The sequence below is a fragment of the Bufo gargarizans genome, chromosome 3 (genome assembly GCF_014858855.1).
Source record: "Bufo gargarizans isolate SCDJY-AF-19 chromosome 3, ASM1485885v1, whole genome shotgun sequence".
NCBI classification, from domain to species: Eukaryota; Metazoa; Chordata; class Amphibia; order Anura; family Bufonidae; genus Bufo; species Bufo gargarizans.
The window spans coordinates 285,691,354-285,718,152 of record NC_058082.1 but is presented as its reverse complement, the minus strand read 5'-3'; the positions used below and the strand labels follow the sequence as shown (position 1 = coordinate 285,718,152).

Here is a 26,799-nt window from a genome sequence, read left to right as displayed (position 1 = left end):
TGTGGATCTGGCGCAATGGTTTTGTGCGCAGCATTTTACAGTATAAAAATCTCACCCACACGCTACAGAGAAATCTCCAGTTTAAACTGACTTGCACTGTGGGTTTTTAATCCCCAGCATGTCAATTTTATGCAGTGCAGAGATTAAAAGCAGTGGAGGACCCGCTGTGCATCCACTAGCTAAAACAAGCCCATTTCCGGAATTTTTTTGCGGTGCTGGCTTTCCTCCTGATCCAATGCAGATTTTCCACTGCAGAAAATCCACTGTGGATCAGACATGTGTGGACCTACCCTGCATGTAGCACCCAACTGATCATGGTACGGCAGTACACAGAGTACAGAAACACGTGCAGCCTCCTTCGCATGACCTTAGAACCATGCTATTTTGGGTTAGCCTACTTTCACATCTGCCCTTTCCGCTTCTGAGATAGGATCTTAATAGCGGGACAAAACACTTCAGTTTTAATCCTATTCATTGTCAATGGGGACAAAACTGAACTGAAGGGAACAGAGTGGGCCAGAATGCATTCCGTTCCGTTTCACTGCGTTCCCATGACGCACACAAAAGCACTGCAAGCAGCGTTTTTGACTGCGTCCTGGGATGCGGAGCAAGACGAATCAGTCATGACACACAACGCAAGTCAATGGAGCCAGATCCATTTTCTCTGACACAAAAGAAAATAGATCCGTCCCCCATTGACTTACAATGGTTTTAGAGACGGATCCATCATTGCTATGATAAAGGTAATACAACCGGATCTGTTAATAACGGATGCAGGCGGTTGTATTATCATGACGGAAGCGTTTTTGCTCATCCATGACAGATCTAGCAAAAACACAAGCTTGAAAGTAGCCTTAATCTTGAACATTCCCTACAAAGACGATGTACATTCTTATGTCTTATGAACACATTTTTTGTTACAGCTTCATGTTCAATTTTCCACCGACTCCCGGGTTCAAACGATGTTTGAAATCCTGCTGGACCCAAATACTGAAAAAGAGAAGAGGGAAAAGGTGAGACACCAAACACATTTTATTTCTGAAATTTGGCTTTTTAACTTCATACAGGTGTAGGCCTCATGCATGGAGCACTGGAGCATGAGGCCTTACTGTACCTCTGACTGCAAACAGTGGTATACAGAGGTTTTTTTTATCAGATACTTTAAAAGTCAGACACAAAAATTGTGGCACTCTTCATTAGATTGCGTCCTGTATGTACAAACATATTTTCCTTTGCAACAATGCTTTTGGAGTAAAATAGTTTAGTACATACAGCAAGCAAATGAGCATGGTACAGGATGCCATCACACAGCCTCCTGTAGACAGAAGAGACTATATTGTTATTCCACCCAAAATCGGAACTGATGCTGCTTTCGTTTTTGCAGCAGTTAGTACATGACAACTGCTTTACCATTTCTCTGAGCATAGGACGTACTATGGGCAATTGTAAATCACCAGGCATTGAGAGGAAACAGCGTTCCTCTAGCAGGTGCAGCGTCATTCTGCTGGGCAATAAACAGCTTGCTATGCTATTTTGCTCAAATCTTTCACAGAGGCTCAGTCATAGCAGATCATCTACCAAAAATGAGAACCTAACATTAGATGGAAGGCAGAATGCATTGTCTGCCCAAATCATCATAGCCCTGAACTTTGAATAGCTTTATCTTCAAACATAACCCTAGGGCTCATGCACACAGATGTATTATTTTCTGTATCTGTTCCCTTTTTTTTCCGCCGCCCATATGCAGAACCATTCATTTCAAGGGGGCTGCAAAAAAAACATTGAAATGACTTAGTGTGCTTTCCATGTCCGTATGTCCCCATGTCCATTCCGCCAAAAAATAGAACATGTCCTATTATTAAGGATAGGACATTTCTGCAGAAACCAAAAATAAATGGTGGCATGCCCTCGGGCGGATGTCGTGTTTTGTGTTTACATTCAATTATACAACCAATGCTTAACATTTTTAATACATATCCATCTTTTTTTTTCTTCAGGCTGTCAACAATCTTATAGTTCTAGGGAGAGAAGAAGCCGGTGCGGAACGGATATTCCAAAACAATGGTGTAAATCTTCTCATGCAGTTGGTGGCAACGAAAGATCCAGAGCTGATTCTCTCTGCAGTGAGAACACTGTCTGGAATGTGTACTGGGCATAGAGCACGAGTAAGTCTCCTCTCTTTAATTTTAGATAGGTGTCCATACATATGAAATCATACAGAGCCAAACCAGCCAACTCTCCCAGATGTTAGAGAAAAATAGGATCAGGCATGTTGGATTTCAACATGCCCGATCCTTAGTTCTTATGGGAGATAAGCCTCTGCCAAAGAAGTTTGGCAGTGGCATATTCCACTCTCCCTACTGTAAACAAATGCTCAGCCAAGCACTGGCTTAACAAACAGTTTTCAGATAGCTATTGAAGGTCTGTGGGTACCTTTAAATGTAGGATACCGAACTCAATTTTAAAGAGGCCATTTGTTTTCACTCTACCAATATATAATACATACGGTCAGGTCCATAAATATTGGGACATCAACACAATTCTAACATTTTTTGCTCTATACACCACCACAATGGATTTGAAATTAAATGAACAAGATGTGCTTTAACTGCAGACTGTCAGCTTTAATTTGAGGGTATTTACACCCAAATCAGGTGAACGGTGTAGGAATTACAACAGTTTATATATGTGCCTCCCACTTGTTAAGGAACCAAAAGTAATGGGACACAATAATAATCATAAATCAAACTTTCACTTTTTAATACTTGGTTGCAAATTTTTGGCAGTCAATTACAGCCTGAAGTCTGGAACGCATAGACATCACCAGACGCTGAGTTTCATCCCTGGTGATGCTCTGCCAGGCCTCTACTGCAACTGTCTTCAGTTCCTGCTTGTTCTTGGGGCATTTTCCCTTCAGTTTTGTCTTCAGCAAGTGAAATACATGCTCAATCGGATTTAGGTCAGGTGATTGACTTGGCCATTGCATAACATTCCACTTATTTCCCTTAAAAATCTCTTTGGTTGCTTTTGCAGTATACTTTGGGTCATTGTCCATCTGCACTGTGAAGCGCCGCCCAATGAGTTCTGAAGCATTTGGCTGAATATGAGCAGATATATTGCCTGAAACACTTCAGAATTCATCCTGCTGCTTTTGTCAGCAGTCACATCATCAATAAATTCAAGATAACCAGTTCTATTGGCAGCCATACATGCCCAACCCATGACACTACCACCACCATGCTTCACTGATGAGGTGGTATGCTTAGGATCATGAGCAGTTCCTTTCCTTCTCCATACTCTTCTCTTCCAATTACTCTGGTACAAGTTGATCTTGGTCTTATCTGTCCATAGGATGTTGTTCCAGAACTGTGAAGGCTTTTTTAGATGTCGTTTGGTAAACTCTAATCTGCCCTTCCTGTTTTTGAGGCTCACTAATGGTTTACATCTTGTGGTGAACCCTCTGTATTCACTTTGGTGAAGTCTTCTCTTGATTGTTGACTTTGACACACATACACCTACCTCCTGGAGAGTGTTCTTGATCTGGCCAACTGTTGTGAAGGGTGTTTTCTTTACCAGGGAAATAATTCTTCGGTCATCCACCACAGCTGTTTTCCATGGTCTTCCGGGTCTTTTGGTGTTGCTGAGCTCACCAGTGTGTTCCTTCTTTTTAAGAATGTTCCAAACAGTTGTTTTGGCCACGCCTAATGTTTTTGCTATCTCCCTGATGGGTTTGTTTTGTATTTTAGTGACCGCTCTTTGGATCTCATCTTGAGAGTTGACAGCAACAGATTCCAAATGCAAATGGCACACTTGAAATGAACTCTGGAACTATTATCTGCTCATTATAATTGGGATAATGAGGAAATAACACACACCTGGCCATGGAACAGCCGAGAAGCCAATTGTCCCATTACTTTTGGTTCCTTAACAAGTGGGAGGCACATATGCAAAGTGTTGTAATTCCTACACCGTTCACCTGATTTGTATGTAAATACCCTCAAATTAAAGCTGACAGTCTGCAGTTCAAGCACATCTTATTCGGTTCATTTCAAATCCATTGTGGTGGTGTAAAGTGCCAAAAATGTTACAATTGTGTCGATGTCCCAATATTTATGGACCTGACTGTATAACCTTTTATTCTACACAGGCTACTGCTATCCTGCACCTTGTGAATTTAGAGCGAATCTGCCGCATTATGGCTATGGACAATGAAGAAATTGCTCTAGCAACATGCAGTCTTGTGCAGAACATCGTTGACTCACTTACTAAAGAGGATCGGAAAGAACATGGCAAGGAAGAGGCTCTTGTGTTAGGTAAGAGTTCATTAACTGATAACTGAGTGTATATGGAAACATTATAATCTAAGTTGCCGGAAATAATGAAAATAACATAAATGGATTTTTAAATACTGGTTAGTCTTAATGGTGTAGAAGGCATAAAGATGTAGAATATGATGAACTTAAGAATGATAAATCATTATATAAACAGTTAGGCTACTTTCACACTTGCAGCAGAGTGATCCGGCAAGCAGCTCCGTCGCTGGAACTGTCTGCCGGATCCGGCAAAATGTATGCCAACTGATGGCATTTGTAAGACTGATCAGGTTCCTGATCAGTCCAAAAAAAAGCCTGATCAGGCAGAAAAATCCATTGAAATCCGTCTTTCCGGTGTCATGCGGCATTTATTTTTTTCACCTTTTTTTCGGTCTGCGCATGGACGGATCCGGAATTCCGGTATTTTGACTAATACATTCCTATGGAAAAAATTCAGGAGATAAAACCGTAGCATGCTGCGGTATTATCTCCTTCCTGAACAGTCAAAAGGACTGAACTGAAGACATCCTGATGCATCCTGAACGGAATGCTCTCCATTCAGAATGCATGAGGATAAAACTGATCAGTTATTTTCCGGTATTGAGCCTCTAGGACGGAACTCTATGCCGGAAAACAAAAACGCAAGTGTGAAAGTACCCTTACATAGGTGATAAGGTTGAAAAAGACAAAAGCCTTTGAAGTCCAACCTATAATCTATGTTGATCCAGAAGAAGGCAACAAAAAAACCCTGCAAGGCAAATACATATACATACTTGCCTCACATTAGGGGGAATTACTCCTCCAAGTATGGCAATCAGAATAAAATATTTGGATAACTCTCTGGAACAAACATTAGTGCCCATATATTGTAATATTTTTTACTTTAAAAAAAAATATCAACCCCCGAGATTTGGTCAATTAATCATCCATCACAGGATCATGTAGGAAAGTGTTCCATAGTCTCAACGCTCTAACAGTAAAGAATCTCCATCTATGATGAGGATTTCCTCTAGATGTTGAGGATGCCCCCTTGTAATGGATACAGGATTAGGTATAAAAAGATCTTTAGAAAAATCTTTGTACTGTGTGTTCAAATATTTGTGCATTGTAATTTGGGCACTCCTATAAGCAGTCTTTTTTCCAAACGGAATAATCCCCCAAAAAATGTACACAGAAACCCATGTATGCAGGGGTGCACCTAGCCTTTCTGCTGGCCTGAGGCGAAAACTGAAATGACGCCCCCCCCCCCCCAATTTCTTAACCCAACCCCTTTGCCATAATGAAAGCGCTCATTGCCCATGGCCCTTCCGCTGCCCCCCTTCTTAACCCTACTTGGTGTTGCCTGAGGCAATCACCTCACCTGGTGCATGTATGGTCTGAGTAGTAATTTGTATACAAGCAAAACTATGGGGATCAATTACTAACCAGAAATACACTTATAGCAGGCGTATTTCTGGCACAGATTGGGGTGCAAAGGTCCTTTGTGGCATAATCTGCAACTTTTCCCCGCTCACGCCAGGTCTAAAAAAGTGGGTGTGGCATGGGCAGGCACGTCTCATTAACTATTTTCTACGCCCGATTTAGGTGTACAAAATGGTCTAAATGTAAGACAGCTAGGAAGCTGTCTTACGTTTAGAAGCGGTAGGAGATTCTTCAAAGTTATGAAAGGGCGGTGCCTCTACATAACTCCAGCGGATTCACCGCAAGCTAGGGGCTATTAAGACCGGCATCTTAAACACCGGTCTTAATAAATGACCACCTATGTTCTTGTCTTTTGCATATGCAACTTTGCTGATGTAGCCCATTACTTTATTTCGTAAAGGTCGCTAAAGTTCCCATTAAAGTCCCTTTCAGTGGCAGATTTACCAGCGGGAAAATTTGTCAGGAGTATAATTTTTTACAGCATAGAAACTGTTGAAAATATACACTACTTAATTGGACGTTATGTTCCCCTCTTGAATGGAATATAACAGCTACGTTTAATGAATCTGACATTGTGACTATGGTATACTATTTAATACATAAGTTTAGAATGTATTTCATTGGCCAAAATGTATATCTTTATATTTAAAAAAAAAAAAAAAAAGAATGAAGTAGGACAGCACCACTTACTGGAACAACTAGTCCGTGTTATGACGGCGGTGCTCATGACGATAGGTCCCGGCCTCAGAGACCTTTTAAATGTAAAGAAACCTTCAGCACTCTCAGTCTTGAATCAAATCCTTGTGTTTATTCACACCGAAAAACACGGCAACGTTTCGACACACAGATCTTTCTCAAGCTACATATCTTGAAAAAGACCGGTGTGTCAAAACATTGCCGTTTTTTTCGGTGTGAATAAACACAAGGATTTGATTCAAGATTGAGAGTGCTGTGACTTCCCTGAAGGTTTCTTTATCTTTATATTTGTCCACAATTTTATATTACACATTTTGGTGTTGATTACTTTACAGGACTTATAGGGGTTTTCCAGGCTTCCGGTATTGATGACTTATGCTCAGGATAGGTCATTAATATCTGATTGGTGAATGTTTGACCCACCCAACCAGTTGTTCCCTGCAGCCTCTGACACGGGAACTAGTTCTCTGAATAGAAAAGTAAGGGTAGCCCGTTTAGTGGCCCTACTAGGTTAATGCAGCTCTGCTGATGCAAAGAAAATAAAAAGTTAAACATAATATAATTACACTAGATATGGTATGAAATGCCTGCGGTTTAGCATTAGCAAACATTCTTGGTAATAGGTTATTTTATTTTTTTGTAGATACTAAGAAAGACCTCCGGATGATAACCGTGCATTTGTTGGACATGCTTGTTAATAAGATGGTATCTGGACATGGCAGAGATCAAGCTTTAATCCTACTTAATAAAAATATCCCCCGAAGTGACCTGAAGGAAAAGGATCATTCCCGGACTCTCTTTGTGGTTGACACAGGTAATGTTGTCTTCTTCTGTGGTTGTGCAGAGTGGAAACTTTGCAGATGTTAAAAACCCCTTTGGGAGAGATAGATTATCTGGAGAAGGCCAACATTTTTCAAGTTCCGAATGTTAGGATTGCTTTTACACAAAAATGTATTTTCCATTGTAAGTAGTTATATGATTTTACATAGTAACATAGTTTATAAGGCTGAAAAAAGACATCTGTCTATCCAGTTCGGGCTGTTTCCTGCAAGTTGATCCAGAGGAATTAACTTTGCCAGAATTTTCTCCAGATTTCTTAGTGTTACTTATTCAGTTACTGTGATGTTACACTACCTTACTATTGATAAGTATATATGTGGAAGATCATGAGAAAATATATTATCCTTAATTCTGAGCTGAGGATAAAGCTTCCATAAAATATTGCTACATTTGTTATAAATATATGGATATTGTAAGGGTACTTTCACACTTGTGTTGTTTGATTCCGGCAGGCAGTTCCGTTGCCTGAACTGTATGCAAACATTATTTCTGACTGATCAGGCATTTTTCAGACTTATTAGGATCCTGATCAGTCTTAAAAATGCCTGATCAGTCAGAAAAATGCATTGCAATACCGGATCCGTTTTTCCAGTGTCAGGGTACTTTCACACCAGCGTTATTCTTTTCCGGCACGGAGTTCCGTCACAGGGGCTCTATACCGGAAAAGAACTGATCAGGCATATCCCCATGCATTTTGAATGGAGAGTAATCTGTTCAGGATGCATCAGGATGTCTTCAGTTCAGTCATTTTGACTGATCAGGCAAAAGAGAAAACCATAGCATGCTATAGTTTTATCTCCGGCGAAAATAAACTGAAGACATGCCTGAATGCCGCATCCGGCATTTTTCCCCGCAGGAATGTATGCGCAGACCGGTAAAAATTTGAAAAAAGATACAAGACGGATCCGTCTGTCTGCATGACAAGCGGTGAGACGGATCCGTTCTCGCAATGCATTTGTGAGACGGATCCGCATCCGGATGCGTCTCACAAATGCTTTCAGTTACATCCAGATCGGCGGATCCGGCATGCAGTACCGACGATGGAACTGCTTTCCGGATCAGACTGCCGCAAGTGTAAAAGTAGCCTCATCCAGCAAAATTGATTCAGTATTTTTTTTTTACATTTTTAAAGGTCTGCGCATGGGCAGACCTGAATACTGGATCCGTCAATGCGGCACTAATACATTTCCTATGGAAAAAAATACTGGATCCGGCATTCAGGCAAGTGTTCAGTTTTTTGGGCCGGAGATAAAACCGCAGCATGCTGCGGTATTATCTCTGTCCTGAAAAGTCAAAACGACTGAACTGAAGACATCCTGATGTAAACTGAACGGATTGCTCTCTATTCAGAATGCATGGGGATAAAACTGATCAGTTCTTTTCCGGTATAGAGCCCCTGGGACGGAAAATAAAAACGCTAGTGTAAAAGTACCCTAAAGCCCTCCAGAGTACACTTAATGTTATAAAAATCTCTTCAATTTTGTTTCCATTAGGCCTAAAGAAGATTCTTAAGGTCTTAAGTCAGATTCCTGAATTGCCAAACTGCCTTCCTTTGACATTCAACACCAGGGTAAATGCTTCAATCCTACTAAATAAACTCTATGATGATCTACGTTGCGATCCAGAGAGAGATAACTTCAGACAGATCTGTGAGGAGTATATAACGTAAGTCACCATACAGTGAAATAGCTAAACATTTTTCCATGATAAAAGCAAAAGTAAAGTTATAACTTTTTTTCACAGTCTATCAGTTAAAATTAAATTCACTGACTATACTCAAAGTCAGTAGTCTTAGTGAACATTTGTGTTTTATCACAGTGGACAGTTTGACCCGAAAGATATGGAGAAAAATCTGCATGCCATACAGACTGTGTCAGGGATCTTGCAAGGGCCCTTTGATTTGGGAAACAAACTCCTGGGATTGCAGGGGGTCATGGAAATGATGGTAGCACTGACTGGCTCAGAAAATGAAATAGACCAGTTGGTTGCAGTGGAAGCTCTTATTCATGCCTGTACGAAACTCAGCCGTGCCACCTTCATTATAACAAATGGAGTGTCCTTGTTGAAAGACATCTACAAGAAAACGAAGAATGAGAAGATAAAGATCCGTGCCTTGGTGGTGAGTATGAACTATACGTCCATAGTTGTAATACACACCGTAGACGGTGACTATGGAATACACAGATGTGTCATTCCTTACCTGATCTTGGCTTAAGATATATTAAGATCAGCGGCATGAGATAACCACTTTGAAAATAAAATTTACTCTATAGAGAGAAATGAAAAAGTTTATGAATTGAAAGCTGGTCTTCTCACAACATTCTTTTTGGGATATAGGGAACCAAGGGGAAAGGTAGGGAAGGAAATATTTGTAACCCATTATAGCTCTGCTCCATCATTTCTAGGGAAAATTAGCTGGTTAGTGAGAACAAAAAGAATATTATAAGAGCTGTAAAGAAATAAAATTCTGACAAACATGTTACTTTTAGGACACCTATAATACTTTATCCATCTTGCTTTTGGGAAATCAAGTTGGGGCACCCTATGTATAAAATAAGAGACTGGATTCTTCTCAGCCAGAGCTGAGAGGTCTCTTTTATAGTTCAATCATTCTGCACCTTTGAATGAGATCTAGTTTATTTTTCAAAGGTGAACATGTTTTGTGAGTTACTTGTTGAACTTCAGATTATAATTTTTGAACATATTTCAGTGTATAGATCATGTTAATATAATACCCATAAACATTTTATTGCATTACTGAGGAGTTATGACTAACCGGGCTAATTACTAAATTTCAGGGTCTCTGCAAACTGGGATCAGCTGGAGGTACAGATTATGGTTTAAGACAGTTTGCAGAAGGATCTACTGATAAACTTGCCAAGCAATGCAGGAAGTAAGTATGTATGTAATATAAATGATAATTCGCCAGTGAACTGTATAATTGAATATGAGCAGGGGCTGCTACAGGGCCCACAGTGGGGCCTGGGCCATAATGGATGTCTGTCATCCATTACGACTGGGCCTCATTTACCAGCGTGTGCTCTCCCCAGCAGGTGAGATGCAGTGACATGGCACATGGGGATGAGTATGAGAGCACAAGGGCCAAGTATTATGTCCTATGTGATTATTACACCACAAGGGCTCACTAATGTAAGGGAGACATGGCTACTGTGTTTAGGCACTAAGGTGGCGTAACTACTCTGCTGGGGTGCTAATGGAGCATTCTACTGTGCAGGGACACTAAGGGGGCATACAGGACATTACTGTGTAAGGCACTAAGGGAGGCATACAAGGCCCAGTCGGCATACTGTAAAGTAAACTCTTGTCTCCTCCTATCCGGCACTAGTAAGCATTTTATTTTCATATATTCTCCTTGACCGAACAGGTAAAGGGGTTGTATGGGAAGCTTTGCGTCTTGATTAGTCACTGGAGGTGGGTTGCGGGGAAGTTGGTGGGCATGGGGCAGCCTTTTCTAGTTACACCCCTGAATATGAGATAGCCCTTAGAAATAAAACATGCTTCAAATACTTTTTATTCCTGTATATTTTTTCCTGTACATGCATCATAATATTAGCTATTCTAACTTTGGACATCCCATTGTCTTTTATTCTGTTTGGGTGGCCTTTTTTTTATATCTGAGATTCTGTTGGTTGTTCATCATAGGTGGTTGTGTAACCCAGCCATTGACCTACAGACTAGGAAGTGGGCAGTGGAAGGCCTGGCATATCTGACATTAGATGCTGATGTAAAAGATGACTTTGTTGAAGATGAGCAAGCTCTGCAAGCCATGTTTGAGCTGTGTAAGGTGTGTAAGGCCAGATAAACATTTATTTGTGCTAGCCTACATTTATATCTGGAAGTACTAACAGTGTAATTTCAATTATGTACAGACAAGTGATAAAACCATTCTCTACTCTGTGGCCACAACTCTGGTCAACTGCACAAACAGCTATGATGTGAAGGAAGTCGTTCCAGAACTTGTCCAGCTGGCTAAGTTCTCCAAGCAGCATGTTCCAGAACAACACCCAAAGGCAAGTAGTGGGCTAATGTCATATGGTAGGTGACAAGAGCATTTGAATAGTTCATGATCCTAGGACAATAAGGGGATATTTTCTGCAGCAGAATATCTGACATTATTCTGCACAAAAATGCATTGCAAAGAGTGAAGTCCCTAGTAGAAATCCACAGCATAAAATTGCATGCTGTAGATTTAGAAGAAATCGTTATTTATTGGCATTTTCTGTGAGTTGGCAAGTTAAGCCATAATTCGCAATATTTCAAAGTATAACAATACGTGCCTACGCAATAGGCTTGCTTATAAGACAATAGTATACAAGTATAAATTGCATATTTGGTAAGGTCTGTAACAAATAGACCATAACATTGAGGGGTAAGGGGGGGGGGGAGGAAAACACAGGGAGGAAAGAAGGGGTTTGGGATGATCCCTATCGCAGTACACCCAAATTTGAGAGACCTGTTTCCACTAGGCGTTCCCTACCAACTTCACTCTCAGTGCAGGAACGTCTCAGTAATTCAGGGGGAATAGTTGGAGTTATGGAGCCATGGATCCCAAGTGAGTAGCCTGGATTTAAGGGGGATAACAGTGGGAGGCATTAAACTCTCATATCTACATGACTTGTTAATCTCCTGTATAACCTCTGCTATAGTCGGTGAAATGGATTGCTTCCAATAACGTGTAATAATCAGTTTAGCGCTAAGTAGGACATGACCTACTAAGTTCCTACAATCTTGGGGGGGATGCTGTGTATACCCAAGAACAAGAGAGCCAGTTCAGGGCAAGGATCCACAGCCCGGGCTAGTATCCCAGAGATCAGGTCAAAAACACTGTGCCAGTAAGGGGTGATTACGGGGCATGCCCATAGGATATGGAGTAAAGAACCTCTAGCTCCGCATTCTCTCCAGCAATTGGGGGAGGATGCAGGGTAGATTGTATTCAGTCTCTGTGGGGTGAAGTACCAGTGTAGGAGGGTCTTCAACCCCGCTTCGTAGTGGGTAACGCATTTGAAATTAGAAACCAGAAATCTGATAGCTTGTGCCCAATCTTCGTCTGGAAATGACTTCCCCAATTCTGTTTCCCATTTTTGGATAGGTAAGGTTTTGGTAAAAGTGGCTTTGTCTCCTAAAACATCGTACACATATCGCGTAGTATGTTTTTTAAAGAGGAGCGGGAACTGGAATAATCTCAGTATGTCGGAATTTATTGAGGGTGGATTCTGCGTAATCTGTGCAATAAAGTGTCTGATCCTAAGAAAGTTATAGAATTCTGTATGCGGCAATGCGAACAAACGGTGAAGAGAATCAAAGGGGAGAAGACAGCCGTCTGACTAAATTTGAGATATAGAAGTAATCCCTTTTTCCCGCCAATTTGTCAAATTAATGTCAGGAATGGTTAATTCCAGTGTTCTCATAGTGGCGTGTGTTAGGAGGGTAGATGTCGTGTCCTTCTGAACAGTATGAATCGTGGACCACAGGTTACAAACATGCTGTATCGTGAGCAGGTCCCTGCGCGGCTGGGATGGGTCCCACAGTTGATGAATCAAGTAATCCTTCAAAGAAGCGTGTTTTATAGTAGATGATTCAATCTGAATCCAGGCTTTCGTGTCATCGGGGGTCCATCATTCCCGGGCAAAGGAAAGTGCTACTGCTCGAAAGTAGTCCCTAATATCAGGAAGGCCTAGTCCGCCAGCGTGCTTTTTCTTAGAAAGTAATGCCCTCGCTACTCTGGGTTTGGTTGGGCCCCATATGTATTTACCCAAGGTCATCTGCGCTTTTTTGAAAAATGTCATAGGGATCGGGATTGGGAAGGCTCTAAATATATATATAAACTTAGGAAGGGTCATCATTTGAAATGATGTCACTCTACCCACCCAGGATAATGCTTTCATAGAGAAGCTGTTAAGATCGCTCAACATGGTATCTAGGAGGGGAAGGTAGTTCCTATTGTACCGTAGAGAGCAAGGAGAGGTAATCTTAACCCCCAAATACGGGAGCTCCGATGTTTGCCAGTCTAAGTCATGGGAGGATTTTAAAGAGGCTACCTCCGCTAGTGGCATATTAATAGGGAGAGCTTGAGATTTGGCATTGTTGATTTTATAATATGAAAGGGACCCATAATGTGCAATCATTGAAAGGGCAGCGTCTAATGAGTTACTGGGGTCAGTTAACGTGAGAATATCATCCGCATAAAGCGTGATTTTGTGGGACCTGTTACCTATTTTCATTCCAGCTATTAAAGGTGAATTCCTAACAGATTGCGCCAAGGGTTCCAGTGCCAACACAAACAATAGAGGTGATAGGGGGCAGCCCTGTCTGGATCCGTTAGTAATTCTAAATGAATCTGACACCACTCCATTAACCCAGACCTTCGCGGATGGAGAAGAATATAAGCTGTGAATAGTCTGTAATATTTGCCCTGAGAATACCATTTGACGGAGTGTAGAGAATGTGTAATCCCAGTGCAAGCGGTCAAATGCTTTTTCCGCATCTAATGTGATCGCCAGCATTGGGAGGTTATGCATCTCAGCGTAATTGAATAAGTCTACAATCCGTCTAGTGTTGTCAGATGCTTGTCGACCAGACACAAACCCAGTTTGGTGAGGGTGGATCAGGGAGTGGGAGAAGAGGAGCTAATCTATTGGCGATCATCTTGGCAAAGATTTTTATGTCGGAGTTAAGCAGTGAAATAGGGCGGAAATTCTGGGGTACATCAGGCACTTTGCCAGGTTTTGGGATAGTGACTATTAGGGCTTCTAACATGTCCGAGGGGAAAGAGTGTCCATCTTGCACCAATTTAAACATCTTGTGCATGTAGGGAGCAAGAATATGCTGAAAGTGGCGATAGTACTCATTAGAGAGTCCATCGGGACCCGGGGATTTACCCAGCTGGAGAGACATAACAACCTTATTAATTTCTGCAAGTGAGAATGGTGCATTGAGGGACTGCAATTGTGTTTGAGTGAGAGTAGGGAGAGTTGCCTGTGTGAGAAAATTCTCCACCAAGGTAGAGTTATTGTCGGGAAGAGGAGTGCTATCTTTAAGGTTAGAAAGAGATTGGTAATATAATTTAAATTGGTTGGCAATCTCGCGGGGATCTGTCAGTTTTGCTTTATTTATGGGGTGGAGCAAGTGTGATATTTTGGACTTCGCCTGTTGGGTTTTTAGTTGTTGCGCCAAAAGTCTACCCGCTTTATTGCTCTGAGAGTAGTATTTGGAGCGGAGCCGTAGGAGAGATTTATGGTAATTTTGGAAGAGTAGGCTACTAAGCTTATTACGTGCGTCCCGAAGCTCAGTGGAACATTGAGAGGTAGGAGCGGGCTTATTTATGGCCTCTAATTTAGCAATGTGTTCTAGGGTTTGGGTAATGTCTCGTTCTCTGAGCTTTCTCACAGTAGAATTCAGTTTAATCAAAGAGCCTCGCATGTACGCTTTGTGGGCCTGCCACAAGATAAACTTGTTCGAAACTGAGCCATTGTTAAACTGAAAATACTCATTCAATTGTGTAGAAAGCTCTAATACATATTTTGGGTTGTTGAAGAGAAATGTGTTATTTCTCCAAATAGGGGGTCTAGTCGATTGAAACTGCTCCTCAAGGGTGATGGTAATCGGGGCGTGATCTGACCACTTAATAAGGCCTATGTAAGTGGAAATTGTTTGAAGTAGAGCAGTGTGATCTACCACAAACATGTCTATTCGCGAGTAGGACATATGTATTGGGGAGAAAAAGGTAAAATCTTTTTCGAGGCTATGCTGTGCTCTCCACACGTCCGTAAGGCCCTCAGAGTGTAAGAAGGAGGCAACCCCTGCATCTGGTCGTCTGGTAGGAGAAGTGGAGTCAATAGTGGGGTGTAAGACGGTGTTAAAATCTCTGCAAAGGATTACCTTCCCCTGTTTGAGCTTATTCACATTGCGCATAAGTTTATGTAAAAAAGCCAACTGATGAGAATTAGGGGCATATAGATTAACTATTGTGTATGTAATGCTGTTGATGGAGCAAACTAGAATAACATAACGACCTTGTGGGTCAGTTCTAGACTTAATCAGAGTATAGGCAACAGTGTTTTTGACTGCGATCAGGGTACCTCTCTTTTTCTTGTCACAATGCGAATGCAGGACCGTAGGAAACAGGCGGTGGTGTATTCTATCAGCGTCTGCTTGCAGTAAATGAGTTTCCTGTATACACAAAACATCAATGTTAGCTGTCAAAGCTTCTTTCCACATATAAGACCTTTTCTGAGGACAGTTAAGGCCTTTAACATTAAGGGACATGATCTTGAGACCCATGATGTCAAAGGGAACTGCTAATTCAACCTCTAGGTTGAGTGGGGGAATACAGACGTGGACAAAATTGTTGGTACCCTTTGGTCAATGAAAGAAAAAGTCACAATGGTCACAGAAATAACTTTAATCTGACAAAAGTAATAATAAATTAAAATTCTATAAATGTTAACCAATGAAAGTCAGACATTGTTTTTCAACCATGCTTCAACAGAATTATGTAAAAAAATAAACTCATGAAACAGGCATGGACAAAAATGATGGTACCCCTAACTTAATATTTTGTTGCGCAACCTTTTGAGGCAATCACTGCAATCAAACGCTTCCTGTAACTGTCAATGAGACATCTGCACCTCTCAGCAGGTATTTTGGCCCACTCCTCATGAGCAAACTGCTCCAGTTGTGTCCGGTTTGAAGGGTGCCTTTTCCAGACTGCATGTTTCAGCTCCTTCCAAAGATGCTCAATAGGATTGAGGTCAGGGCTCATAGAAGGCCACTTTAGAATAGTCCAATTTTTTCCTCTTAGCCATTCTTGGGTGTTTTTAGCGGTGTGTTTTGGGTCATTGTCCTGTTGCAAGACCCATGACCTGCGACTGAGACTAAGCTTTCTGACACTGGCTAGTACATTTCTCTCTAGAATTCCTTGATAGTCTTGAGATTTCATTGTACCCTGCACAGATTCAAGACACCCTGTGCCAGACGCAGCAAAGCAGCCCCAGAACATAACAGAGCCTCCTCCATGTTTCACAGTAGGGACAGTGTTCTTTTCTTGATATGCTTCATTTTTTCGTCTGTGAACATACAGCTGATGTGCCTTGGCAAAAACTTCGATTTTTGTCTCATCTGTCCACAGGACATTCTCCCAGAAGCTTTGTGGCTTGTCAACATGTAGTTTGGCATATTCCAGTCTTGCTTTTTTATGATTCGTTTTCAACAATGGTGTCCTCCTTGGTCGTCTCCCATGTAGTCCACTTTGGCTCAAACAACGACGGATGGTGCGATCTGACACTGATGTTCCTTGAGCATGAAGTTCACCTTGAATCTCTTTAGAAGTCTTTCTAGGCTCTTTTGTTACCATTCGGATTATCCGTCTCTTAGATTTGTCATCAATTTTCCTCCTGCGGCCACGTCCAGGGAGGTTGGCTACAGTCCCATGGATCTTAAACTTATGAATAATATGTGCAACTGTACTCACAGGAACATCTAGTTGCTTGGAGATGGTCTTATAGCCTTTACCTTTAACATGCTTGTCTATAATTTTCTTTCTGATCTCTTGAGACAGCTCTTTCCTTTGCTTCCTCTGGTCCATGTCGAGTGTGGTACACACCATATCACCAAACAACACAGTGATTACCTGGAGCCATATATATAGGCCCAATGGCTGATTACAAGGTTGTAGACACCTGTGATGCTAATTAGTGGACACACCTTGAATTAACATGTCCCTTTGGTCACATTATGTTCTGTGTTTTCTAGGGGTACCATCATTTTTGTCCATGCCTGTTTCATGAGTTTATTTTTTTACATAATTCTGTTGAAGCATGGTTGAAAAACAATGTCTGACTTTCATTGGTTAACATTTATAGAATTTTAATTTATTATTACTTTTGTCAGATTAAAGTTATTTCTGTGACCATTGTGACTTTTTCTTTCATTGACCAAAGGGTACCAACAATTTTGTCCACGTCTGTACAATGTTTTGCGTTCAAAATCAATAAGGCAGAGTTTCAGGCACTAAAGGTTATATAGAGGGAAGAGGGGGGAGGAGAGTGGGAGGGAGGGAAGAACAACAATCAAACAAATGAGACGGAGGTAACCGCCTGAGACTTAGTAGGTATTGAACAGGACGGAAATAACCGTCTAGGCAGAGAAAGGGCGAAAGTTCAATGCTAGAATTGAAATAAATCAAAATAATTAACGGTGACAGAGGACCTGCACCCAAACATGGAAAGTACTGTTCCAACGCCCAGGTAGGGTAATACGGAGAGAGTCTCAGCATAATAGACAGAACAGTGTATCGCCACACCGGTAATTCCCGATTCCTGGATGTCTGGTATAGGGGAGACACTCAGGGCATCAGCCCTCTGACGTATGTGGGGTAGCAGGAACTACGTTAGCAATGTCAGCGTCCATATTACTGGAGGACAATGGGATCTGCCAGAGATGGAGTAGTTGCTTCCCTTCTTCCAGGGTCTTGATGGCATGCGTCTGTCCGTTCCTATGGATGAGGATTTTTAGGGGGTAACCCCATTTGTAGGGGAAGTCATTATCCCTGAGGGCACTAGTGATAGGCTGTAGTGCTCTGCACGGCGAAGGGTGACCATAGAAAGGTCCGTGTAGAGTTTGATCTTCTGATACGGAGCAGGTAACGAAGGCTTATTCCGTGCTGCCATCATGAGTGCTTCTTTAGTATGAAAGAAATGGATACGCGCCAAAGTATCACGTGGAATGTCAGGACCAAGGTGTGGGGGTTTAAGAAGTCTATGGGCCCTGTCAATGATCATATCAGGGATTGGGATCTGTGGCAATAATGCCCTTATTAGCCCTTTCAGGTAAGTTTGCAGTTCCTGGGGGCAACATCTTCAGGAATACCCCTGAATTTTACATTATTCCGTCGGGATCCGTCTTCCAGGTCCGCCATTTTTAACTTGACAGCTTCCAGCTCATCAGCCATAGCATTATGGGCATCAATTATAGCATTTTGTGATGCTACAAATTCAGCCATTTTCACTTCCACATGCTGCACCTTGTCCTCTGTGGTCTGCAGCCTGGCCGAGAGAGGGTTAATCAGTCCGGCTATGTCTGTCTGCAGGGAGGATTTCAGGGCTAATAACATGGTTTTAAGAGAGTCCTCAGTAACAGGCTTATCTGAGGTGGGAAGCATTTGGAAAGGATCCAGGGATGAAACATTGTGAGAGGTGTACTCACTCAGCTGTGGATGGCCTCCGGTACGTCCGATATGCGGCTGAGTATGCTGGAGACCGAGCGGCTGTTCCCGCTGCGCCATAGGACGGGCGCCATCTTGGATCCCATGCTGTGATTGCCCTGGAGCTCTGGCCTCTTCTGGAGTCGGCGGGAGCGACGGAGGCGACACATGCAGCAGGTTAGCGCTGCCAGATACGTCCGGTGGCGAGGGAGAGCGGGCTGTAAGCGCCAGTGACATCGCGCTGATAGGGGATCCCAGTGCTGACTTATCTGTTCCATTGGCGCCATCTTTGAATCTTCCCCAGTCAAAGTAGCTCTCTAAGTTTCCGTCCTGCATTTTCTGCAAGTGCTTTCTAGTCTTCCCCATAGTGTCGGCAGGGGAGTAGTGCATCTGAGGGAGTCGGTAGATGCTGCTGTATGCTGGATTAAGACGGGCGTGCAAGGTTACAGTCGCTGAGGTGCAGGAGCTCTTCACTCAAGCGGCCATCTCCTTTGGCAGCCTAGCCACGCCCCCACATGCTGTAGATTTAAAATCCACACCACAGGTCAGTTTTTACTAAAAGGTTTTTTTTCTGCAGTGTGTAGATGAAATTTTGTAATATCTTATCCACTTTGCTGTTGATGTAATACACTAGAATTTCCACACGCAAGTCCTCAGCATCAAATCCACAGTGTATCTGCCACGTGTGAACATTCCCTAGATGAACAAGGTGGTGTCTTCTGCCACAGTATTTAATTACTTGTCCTTTTTTTGCTCTAGGATAAGAAAGACTTTGTGACAAAACGAGTGAAGAGACTTCTTAAGGCTGATGTCATCTCCGCCTTATCCTGCATGCTGAAAGCAGACAATGCCATACTTACAGACCAAACCAAGGAACAACTAACTAGGTAATATCCAATGCAGTGCAAAACTTTGGTCAGGTGTATCCAAGTGTATAGGTGGCCATACACTTTAATGTTGGCCGAAACCAACCATTTCAACCAGACCATCTAATAATGTGTAGAGGGGTTCCTGACGTTCCTTCGACGGATGATTTTTGGGCTAAAAAAGGATTGGGCATGTTGAAGTTCAATACCCAGTCCTTTTGTTCTCAAGGGAGATAAACCACCGCCAGAGGTGTCTGGCAGCAGCTTACTCCCCTCGCCCCATTCGGAACACATGTATGCTCTGCTGAACCAAGCATGTATATGAGGAGCTCATTACAAATAGCTGTTAGCCAATGACTGTTTGGCCAACAGCTTTTTAAAGTGTACGGCCACCTTTACACACATTATGGCAAATGAACATTTCATTTTGTGTTCTGTGATTCCTTATGAAATGTACTTGGTCATAACACAGTTTAGCAGTGTATATAAATGGCCATATCTTTGGAGGGATTGTAACAGGTGAAAAGTGTACTCAGCCAACTCAATGCAACTGAGTTAAGGATTGCAATTATTAGCGGTATTAGTTACAAAATCAGCAGAACCTCTGATAAAGCATAGCTCTAATCCAACTTGAAATTTCAGGTATTATTGTCATTGGATTTTTCACAGGAGTCCAGTAATCTTAGATCTGGCATGCTCTTCTGTGAGCTCTTTACTGTGAAGACCTTGTTTATAACCTTGACTGAAATATAGTGGCTGCAGGCTGTCATCTATGTATCAATAAGAACATTTTATACGGCCAGCACGGTGGCTCAGTGGTTGGCACTGGTGCCTAGCAGCGCTGGGGTCCTAGGTTTGAATCCGACCAAGGACATCTGCATGGAGTTTGTATGTTCCCCCTATGTTTGCGCGGGTTTCCTCCGGGTACTCAGACATACTGATAGGGACCTTAGATTGTGAGCCCCATTGGGGACAGTTGGATGCTAATGTCTGTAAAGCACTGCGGAACATAGTACTGCTATATAAGTGCATAAAATAAATAAATACATGTCGGCGTGTTTCACATCGTATCCAAATGCTCAGGCTGTTGACAAACCATAAGAACAGCTGCAAAGTTCTTATTAAAAATTATTCATGATCATTTGAATGTTGGTGTTTTAGGGTTTTCTTAGCTTTGTGTGAAGATCCCAAAGACAGAGGAATCATTGTTGCACAAGGAGGAGGCAAGGTAAATACAGTAATGCATTCCTATTGCCATTTACAGTGCACTCTGTTGTATAGTAGAATTTCCATGTTGCTCTTTGATCTACTGTATAATGTTTGCATTTTGTTTGGCTAGGCCATGATTCCTCTAGCCCTGGAAGGTACAGAACTAGGTAAAACGAAGGCAGCCCATGGCCTGGCTAAGATAGCAGCTGTATCAAACCCTGACATTGCATTCCCTGGAGAGCGGGTATGTAAAACAGAAACCTCTGTCTAGTTTAAGGACCGCTTGGCTCTCCTGACATATCGAAAATAGACACTTGCATTCCACATCAAATAATTCTAAAGCATCTGGATTATTCCATTCTCCTGTTCTAATGTAGCGGGTATGCTGGGGATTTTTGTAATGGATTTACAGGCAGGAAATCTGCAGCATATTACCAAAGCAGCAAATTTGATAAGATTTTAACAAATCTCATCTTTATGCTGCAGAAAATAAATCCCCACAGCGATTGACTTGTGGAGCAGATTTTAAAGTCACAGGATATCAATTATTTCTGTGGAGTTGCACTGCAGAGTTCCCTCTTGGAAATGTATAGGTTAACATCCATGGCAAATCCGCAGCAAAATCTGCAAGATACGCATGGTGGATTTTGCAGCAGCAACATTTATCCATGTGGATTTACCCTAATTCCTCCTAGAAATGTATGAATAAATGGACAACTAGGTGTTACCAGTTGCGGACCCCTCCCTATCTAGTCTGACATTGTCCAACCAATACTGATAGTGGCAAACTGTAGAGGGACATACCCCTTCTCACAAGGAGAATGTTAACCCAGTTGTCAATTTGTACATAAATTCTTAGGAATACTAAAGGAACAAACGGCACACTGGAGAGTTATAAGAAAGATGCTCCAGAATTATTTAATAGGGTTATACAAGTTTGCAGTAAAACAGAATTTACATTTTTGAATCATTAATAAGTGGAGTAGTTGACACCAAAGAAAATAGTCTGCATGCCTTGCAACCACTTACGTACTTTCAAGATCTAATGCTCATCATTAATACATTGTAGCAAACTATTAGGACAGGGAGAGATTAATGCTTCTATGTGTCTGTCTGAACTGAAATATTGGAACAACCAACAATAAGGCTACTTTCACACTTGCGGCAGAGAGATTCGGCAAGCAGTTCCATCGCCGGAACTGCCTGCCGGATCCGGCAAAATGTATGCCAACTGATGGCATTTGTTAGACTGATCAGGATCCTAATCAGTTTTAAAAATGCCTGATCAGTCAGAAAAATGCATTGAAATGCCGTGTCATCCGGCAAAACAGATCCGGCATTTATTTTTTTCACCTTTTTATTGGTCTGCGCATGCGCAGAAAGTAAGGATGGATCCGGCATTCAGGCAAGTCTTCAGTTTTTTGGGCCGGAGAGAAAACATTAGCATGCTGCGGTTTTATCTTTTGCCTGATCAGTCAAAAAGACTGAACTGAAGACATCCTGATGCATCCTGAACGGATTACTCGCCATTCAGAATGCATGGGGATAAAACTGATCAGTTCTAGGACCTAGGACGGAACTCTATGCCGGAAAAGAAAAACGCTAGTGTTAAAGTAGCCTTAGTGTTAGGTTTGGTAGAGGTGAGAATGTTTCTGTTCACTAGCAGGGATCTTGATTAAGAATCTTGATTGATGTAAACTTGTGGTGATATTATTTCAGGTATATGAAGTAGTCCGTCCTCTGGTCAGTCTCCTGAACACAGAAAAAGATGGAATGCAGAACTTTGAAGCACTTCTTGGCCTGACCAACCTCTCTGGAAAAAGCGACAAATTAAGGTTTGTATTCTCAATATACATAACCTTGGAATCTGGGGCAGCATGTCAAAGGGGGGAGCCATGGTGAAAGGGAATCTGTCACTTTCTACAATAATACATGAATAGATCAGTTGCTGCTGCCCCCGAATCAGTGATTTCTAAATTGATACTCACCCCCAACCCACCACGGTGCATCCATAAACCAGCCCTGGAATGCACTGAGAGGATTGCTGCTATGTAGATAGGATATGCCACCAACAGGGCCGGTGCTACCATAAGGCAGACCAAGCGGCCGCCTTAGGGCGCACCCTGGGGAGGGCGGAAAAATGTGACATGGAGGGGGAGAAATGTGACATGGGGGTCTGATGGCTGACATTGGGGGCTGATGGCTGGGGGATGATGTCTGACATGGGGTTCTGATCTGAGGTCTGATTAACATTGGGGGTCTGATTGCTGGTCTGACCTGAGGTGTAATGGAAAATATTTTATCCTTACTATCCTCCTCTAAAACCTAGGTGTGTCCTAGAGGGCGAAAAATATGGTCCTTAAACCAGCCATTGTCTGAAGCAGAGAGAAGATACCAGGACCACACAGAGGATAAGCATGGGGAGGGGGGCGCCAAAATGTAGCTTCGCTTGTGTTGGCAAAAATCCTTGCACCGGCCCTGGCCACCAATGTCAGATAGGTGTGGGTGCAACATTTGGTTCCTGCACCTATCTCCAGAATTGGACCCCCGAAGTGAGTGGAGAGTAGTCATGCATCTGCAGCCACCCTCTATTCATTTCTCTGGGACTGCCAAAAATAGCTAAACTTGGCTATTTTCAGAACTCCCACAGAACTGAATGGAGACCATGCTGCACATGCCCGGTGCACTCTCTTTCATTTTCAGGGGCCTGTTCGGGAGATAGGTGCAGGTCCTATAGTTGGGACCCATGCCAATTTGACATTGATAGCATATCGTAGCTATAAACCACCAATGTCCCAGATGAGACAACTTCTTTAAGTCCTCTCCATTATGTGTACACTCAAGAGTCCTCTCAATGCATTTCATGGCTGGATTGCTGGCAAACTGTGAGGTTACAGGGGGCGAGTATCAACATAAAAATTACTGTTCTGAGGTCAGCGGCAGGTGAAAAATACAACCTGCCCACTGGTTCCTCCGGTAGAAACCTTTGGTTGATGGTCTTCCAGGCACCATATAGTGTCTAATCTATTGCATTTTATAGTTAAAAAAAAGGATTATAGGAATGTGAAAACTAGACATAGATGACTTCCTATTTGTATAAGAAAATATTGCTTAAAGGGGTTCTCCATGGTTTTTATGGTACATTCCCAAATCCGCAACTGTTTTGTGGTCCAGAAATTGCGGATCCGCAAAACATGGACACCGGCCATGTGCGTTCCGCTTTGTTCGGACCGCACATGGCCAGCACTATAATAGAAATGCCTTTTCTTGTTCATGGCTGCGGACAAGAATAGGACATGTTCTATTTTTTTGTGGGGCCGCGAAATGGAAGTGCGGATGCGGACAGCACACGGTGTGCTGTCCACATCTTTTGCAGCTCCATTGAAAATTAATGGGTCCGCACCCGTTACGCAAAATTGTGGAATGGATGCGGACCCATTTTGCGGACGTGTGAATGGACCCTTATATTGATGAGATATCTCCAGGATAGATAGACCATCAATATCAGATCAGCAGGAGTATGAGGTGAATGAGAACAGTGGTGCAGTAACCAGGACTGGCAACCAGATAGTAGATGGACCTTTTGTAATTCCATTGCCTAATTCCAATTACATTGGAGATATTCTGGAACAGCTGAACAGTCGGATATCAGACCCCTGACTATTTGAAATTGATCATAGGTCATCAATATAAAAAAATTCTGAACAACCCCTTTAAATCACTTTTTTCGATGAGCATTTCTAAATGTTAGAACGTGGCCTTGTGCCAGTCTAGGACCAGGTACACACACAACTTATTCGATAATTGTTACAGTATATAGCAGAGATTATGAAGTAAGCTATACTGTCTGCCCAGAAATCTCATTGCTACCATATTCATATCAAACATACAGTATATCATTGGCATTTTTATTACACAGACAAAAAATTATTAAGGAGAAAGCTCTCGCTGATATTGAGAATTACATGTTCGAGAACCATGAACAGCTCCGACAAGCTGCCACAGAATGTATGTGCAACCTAGTGGTGAATAAAGAGGTAAGTGAATGTGATCATGAGGACCATTCAGAGGGTACTATAGTCATAGGCCAAGACTACCCTGTCTAAAAATGCTTCCCAAACTGCCCTGTTGACTGCCACCCACCAAATGCATATTATGGTATACAAGATGTGGGGCTGAGTTCAGGGGACCCTGGCCTTATGATTTATGGGGTCCGGATATTTTAGAATGACAGCCCTGAATGTGATCATTCTATTTCTGCTGCCTCTTAGCAAGATTAATTTCTAATACAAAACCCCCCCCAGCAGTTACTCTTTTACATCATAGAGCTTACAGTTTGAGTTGAAGTTCTACACCACTAATGTATGATATATTTCCCATTGTGAAATCTTTAAATATATTAGCTACACATTCTTTCTATGACTGTATAATGATACATTATCTAGAATACATTCGGATGAATCTGCTATATTCTATTAGGTTCAGGAGAGGTTTATGGTTGATGGAAACGATCGTTTGAAATTGGTGATTTTGCTTTGTGGAGAGGAAGATGAGGTGAAACTCCAAAGAGCAGCAGCTGGAGCTCTCGCTGTTCTGACTGGTGCCCAGAAGAAGCTGTGCCAGAAAATGACGGAAGTAGTAAGTACTATGATATTTCTATTGCCAGCCACAGAATATTAGGTTTTTTTTTGTATGACTTTTTGAGTGGGTATTTCATACTTTGTATTTTTGATGGAGAGGTTAACATTCTGGCTGATATTCAGACAAGTGTACTTATTTGTCCCTAGACAACACAGTGGATGGAGATCCTGCAGAGACTTTGTCTAAATGAAGACTTGCAGGTTCAGCATCGAGGAGTTGTAATTGCCTACAACCTCATCACTGCAGATAAAGAGCTGGCAAAGAAACTGGTGGAGTCCGAGACGTTGGAGATCTTAACAGTAATTGGAAAACAGGAGAGCAATCCCAGCAAACAACATATCATAGATGTGGCTAGAGAAGCCCTGGTTAAATGTTTAGATTATGAGCTAATCAAGCCCATGTCATGAATATAGATGTTTTAGGAAAAAAATCCCATGTGTCAAAGGTGCATTCCCTTTGTATGTTGGGGAGTAACGACGAGTACTAAAATGATGCAAAGTAAATGTGTGCTTATATAATAAAATTGGGCACTTCTCCTTTTATAATGTAGATACATATTTTTTATTTCCGTAAACAAATTTGGCTTTTTAAAGTAGGTTTTAGAAAAAAAAAGAGCAGTTTCCTGTAAGTCAACCTGGTTTATTTACTGCATATTATTTGTGCTCTGCACCAATCTATAACAAAGTACAGGACAATATACCATACACATCTGCATGGATTTGAGGGAATGTTGCGTTATTTAAAATCTATATCATGCTCCATTTTATACAATTCCTTCAAATTTACCACAATGCAATAAATACTGTACAAAGTAAGAACATAAGAAGATATGAAACAGTTACAGCCTAAATGCAACTACAACCTGAAGTTGGTGTGACTGCAGCTAACACTAATCTTCCATTTTCCTGAAGTGCTACTTGAGAGGTCCTAGATAGCAAGATTTGGGGTGCCTTTGGGTTCTCATGCAGGCTGACATTGTGCTTACATTACTAACATATGCACAAAATAAACTTCTTTATCTAACAAAATCGGCTCTCTGCAGGGTTAAGGAGCCAAATGGATTTGAACAACTGTTTTGTTCGAGAAAAACAACTCCTATGACTAGCTTCAGCAAACCCAGGTACAGCTAACATACTGTAGCTCTCCAGTGTGACCAAACCGCCAAACAGTACCATGAACCTCAACTTTCCAACACCTTCTATGAGTATGGTTGGAAGTGTAACACTAAGCAGTGGCGTAGCTAGAAATGACTGGGCCCCACAGCAAATTTTTGAATGGGGCCCCCTCCCCCAGTAATTTTTTCGCAACCCCTTCCTTTCATGCCGCCCCCATTCCTCTGGCTACTAAAGATCACTCTCTCAGACCAGGCCCAGCAGCTGTTCCATCCGTTTTCTACACTGTCTGTACTGCCACTGTATATAATTTCATTGTATAATACTGTTGAGGGGGCCCTGACAAAATCTTTTAGTGCTCCGCTTCCTGTATGGGCCCCCTTCTGGGTCAGGGCCCCAAAGAAGCCGCTTGCCCTGCTTCCCCTATAGTTACGCCCCTGACACTAAGGGCTGTATTACACCAACAGATTATCTGACCA

The 26,799-nt window shown here is 42.1% G+C and overlaps 1 protein-coding gene across 1 annotated transcript in view; it reads left to right on the top strand.

Moving 5' to 3' along the window:
* The window catches only part of UNC45B (unc-45 myosin chaperone B), a 32,271-nt gene extending 5,710 nt beyond the window's left edge, over nt 1-26,561 (top strand). The window contains exons 5-20 of the mRNA XM_044287094.1: nt 924-1,013; nt 1,998-2,165; nt 4,148-4,313; nt 7,075-7,245; nt 8,765-8,936; nt 9,090-9,390; nt 10,070-10,164; nt 10,935-11,076; nt 11,162-11,302; nt 19,252-19,379; nt 20,520-20,586; nt 20,698-20,811; nt 22,287-22,402; nt 24,487-24,604; nt 25,047-25,205; nt 25,355-26,561. Of these exons, the coding sequence (XP_044143029.1) occupies nt 924-1,013; nt 1,998-2,165; nt 4,148-4,313; nt 7,075-7,245; nt 8,765-8,936; nt 9,090-9,390; nt 10,070-10,164; nt 10,935-11,076; nt 11,162-11,302; nt 19,252-19,379; nt 20,520-20,586; nt 20,698-20,811; nt 22,287-22,402; nt 24,487-24,604; nt 25,047-25,205; nt 25,355-25,615 (2,409 nt within the window). The 3' untranslated portion in view covers nt 25,616-26,561. The remainder of the gene's footprint in view (nt 1-923; nt 1,014-1,997; nt 2,166-4,147; nt 4,314-7,074; nt 7,246-8,764; nt 8,937-9,089; nt 9,391-10,069; nt 10,165-10,934; nt 11,077-11,161; nt 11,303-19,251; nt 19,380-20,519; nt 20,587-20,697; nt 20,812-22,286; nt 22,403-24,486; nt 24,605-25,046; nt 25,206-25,354) is intronic.
* Nucleotides 26,562-26,799: the final 238 nt, after the last annotated feature.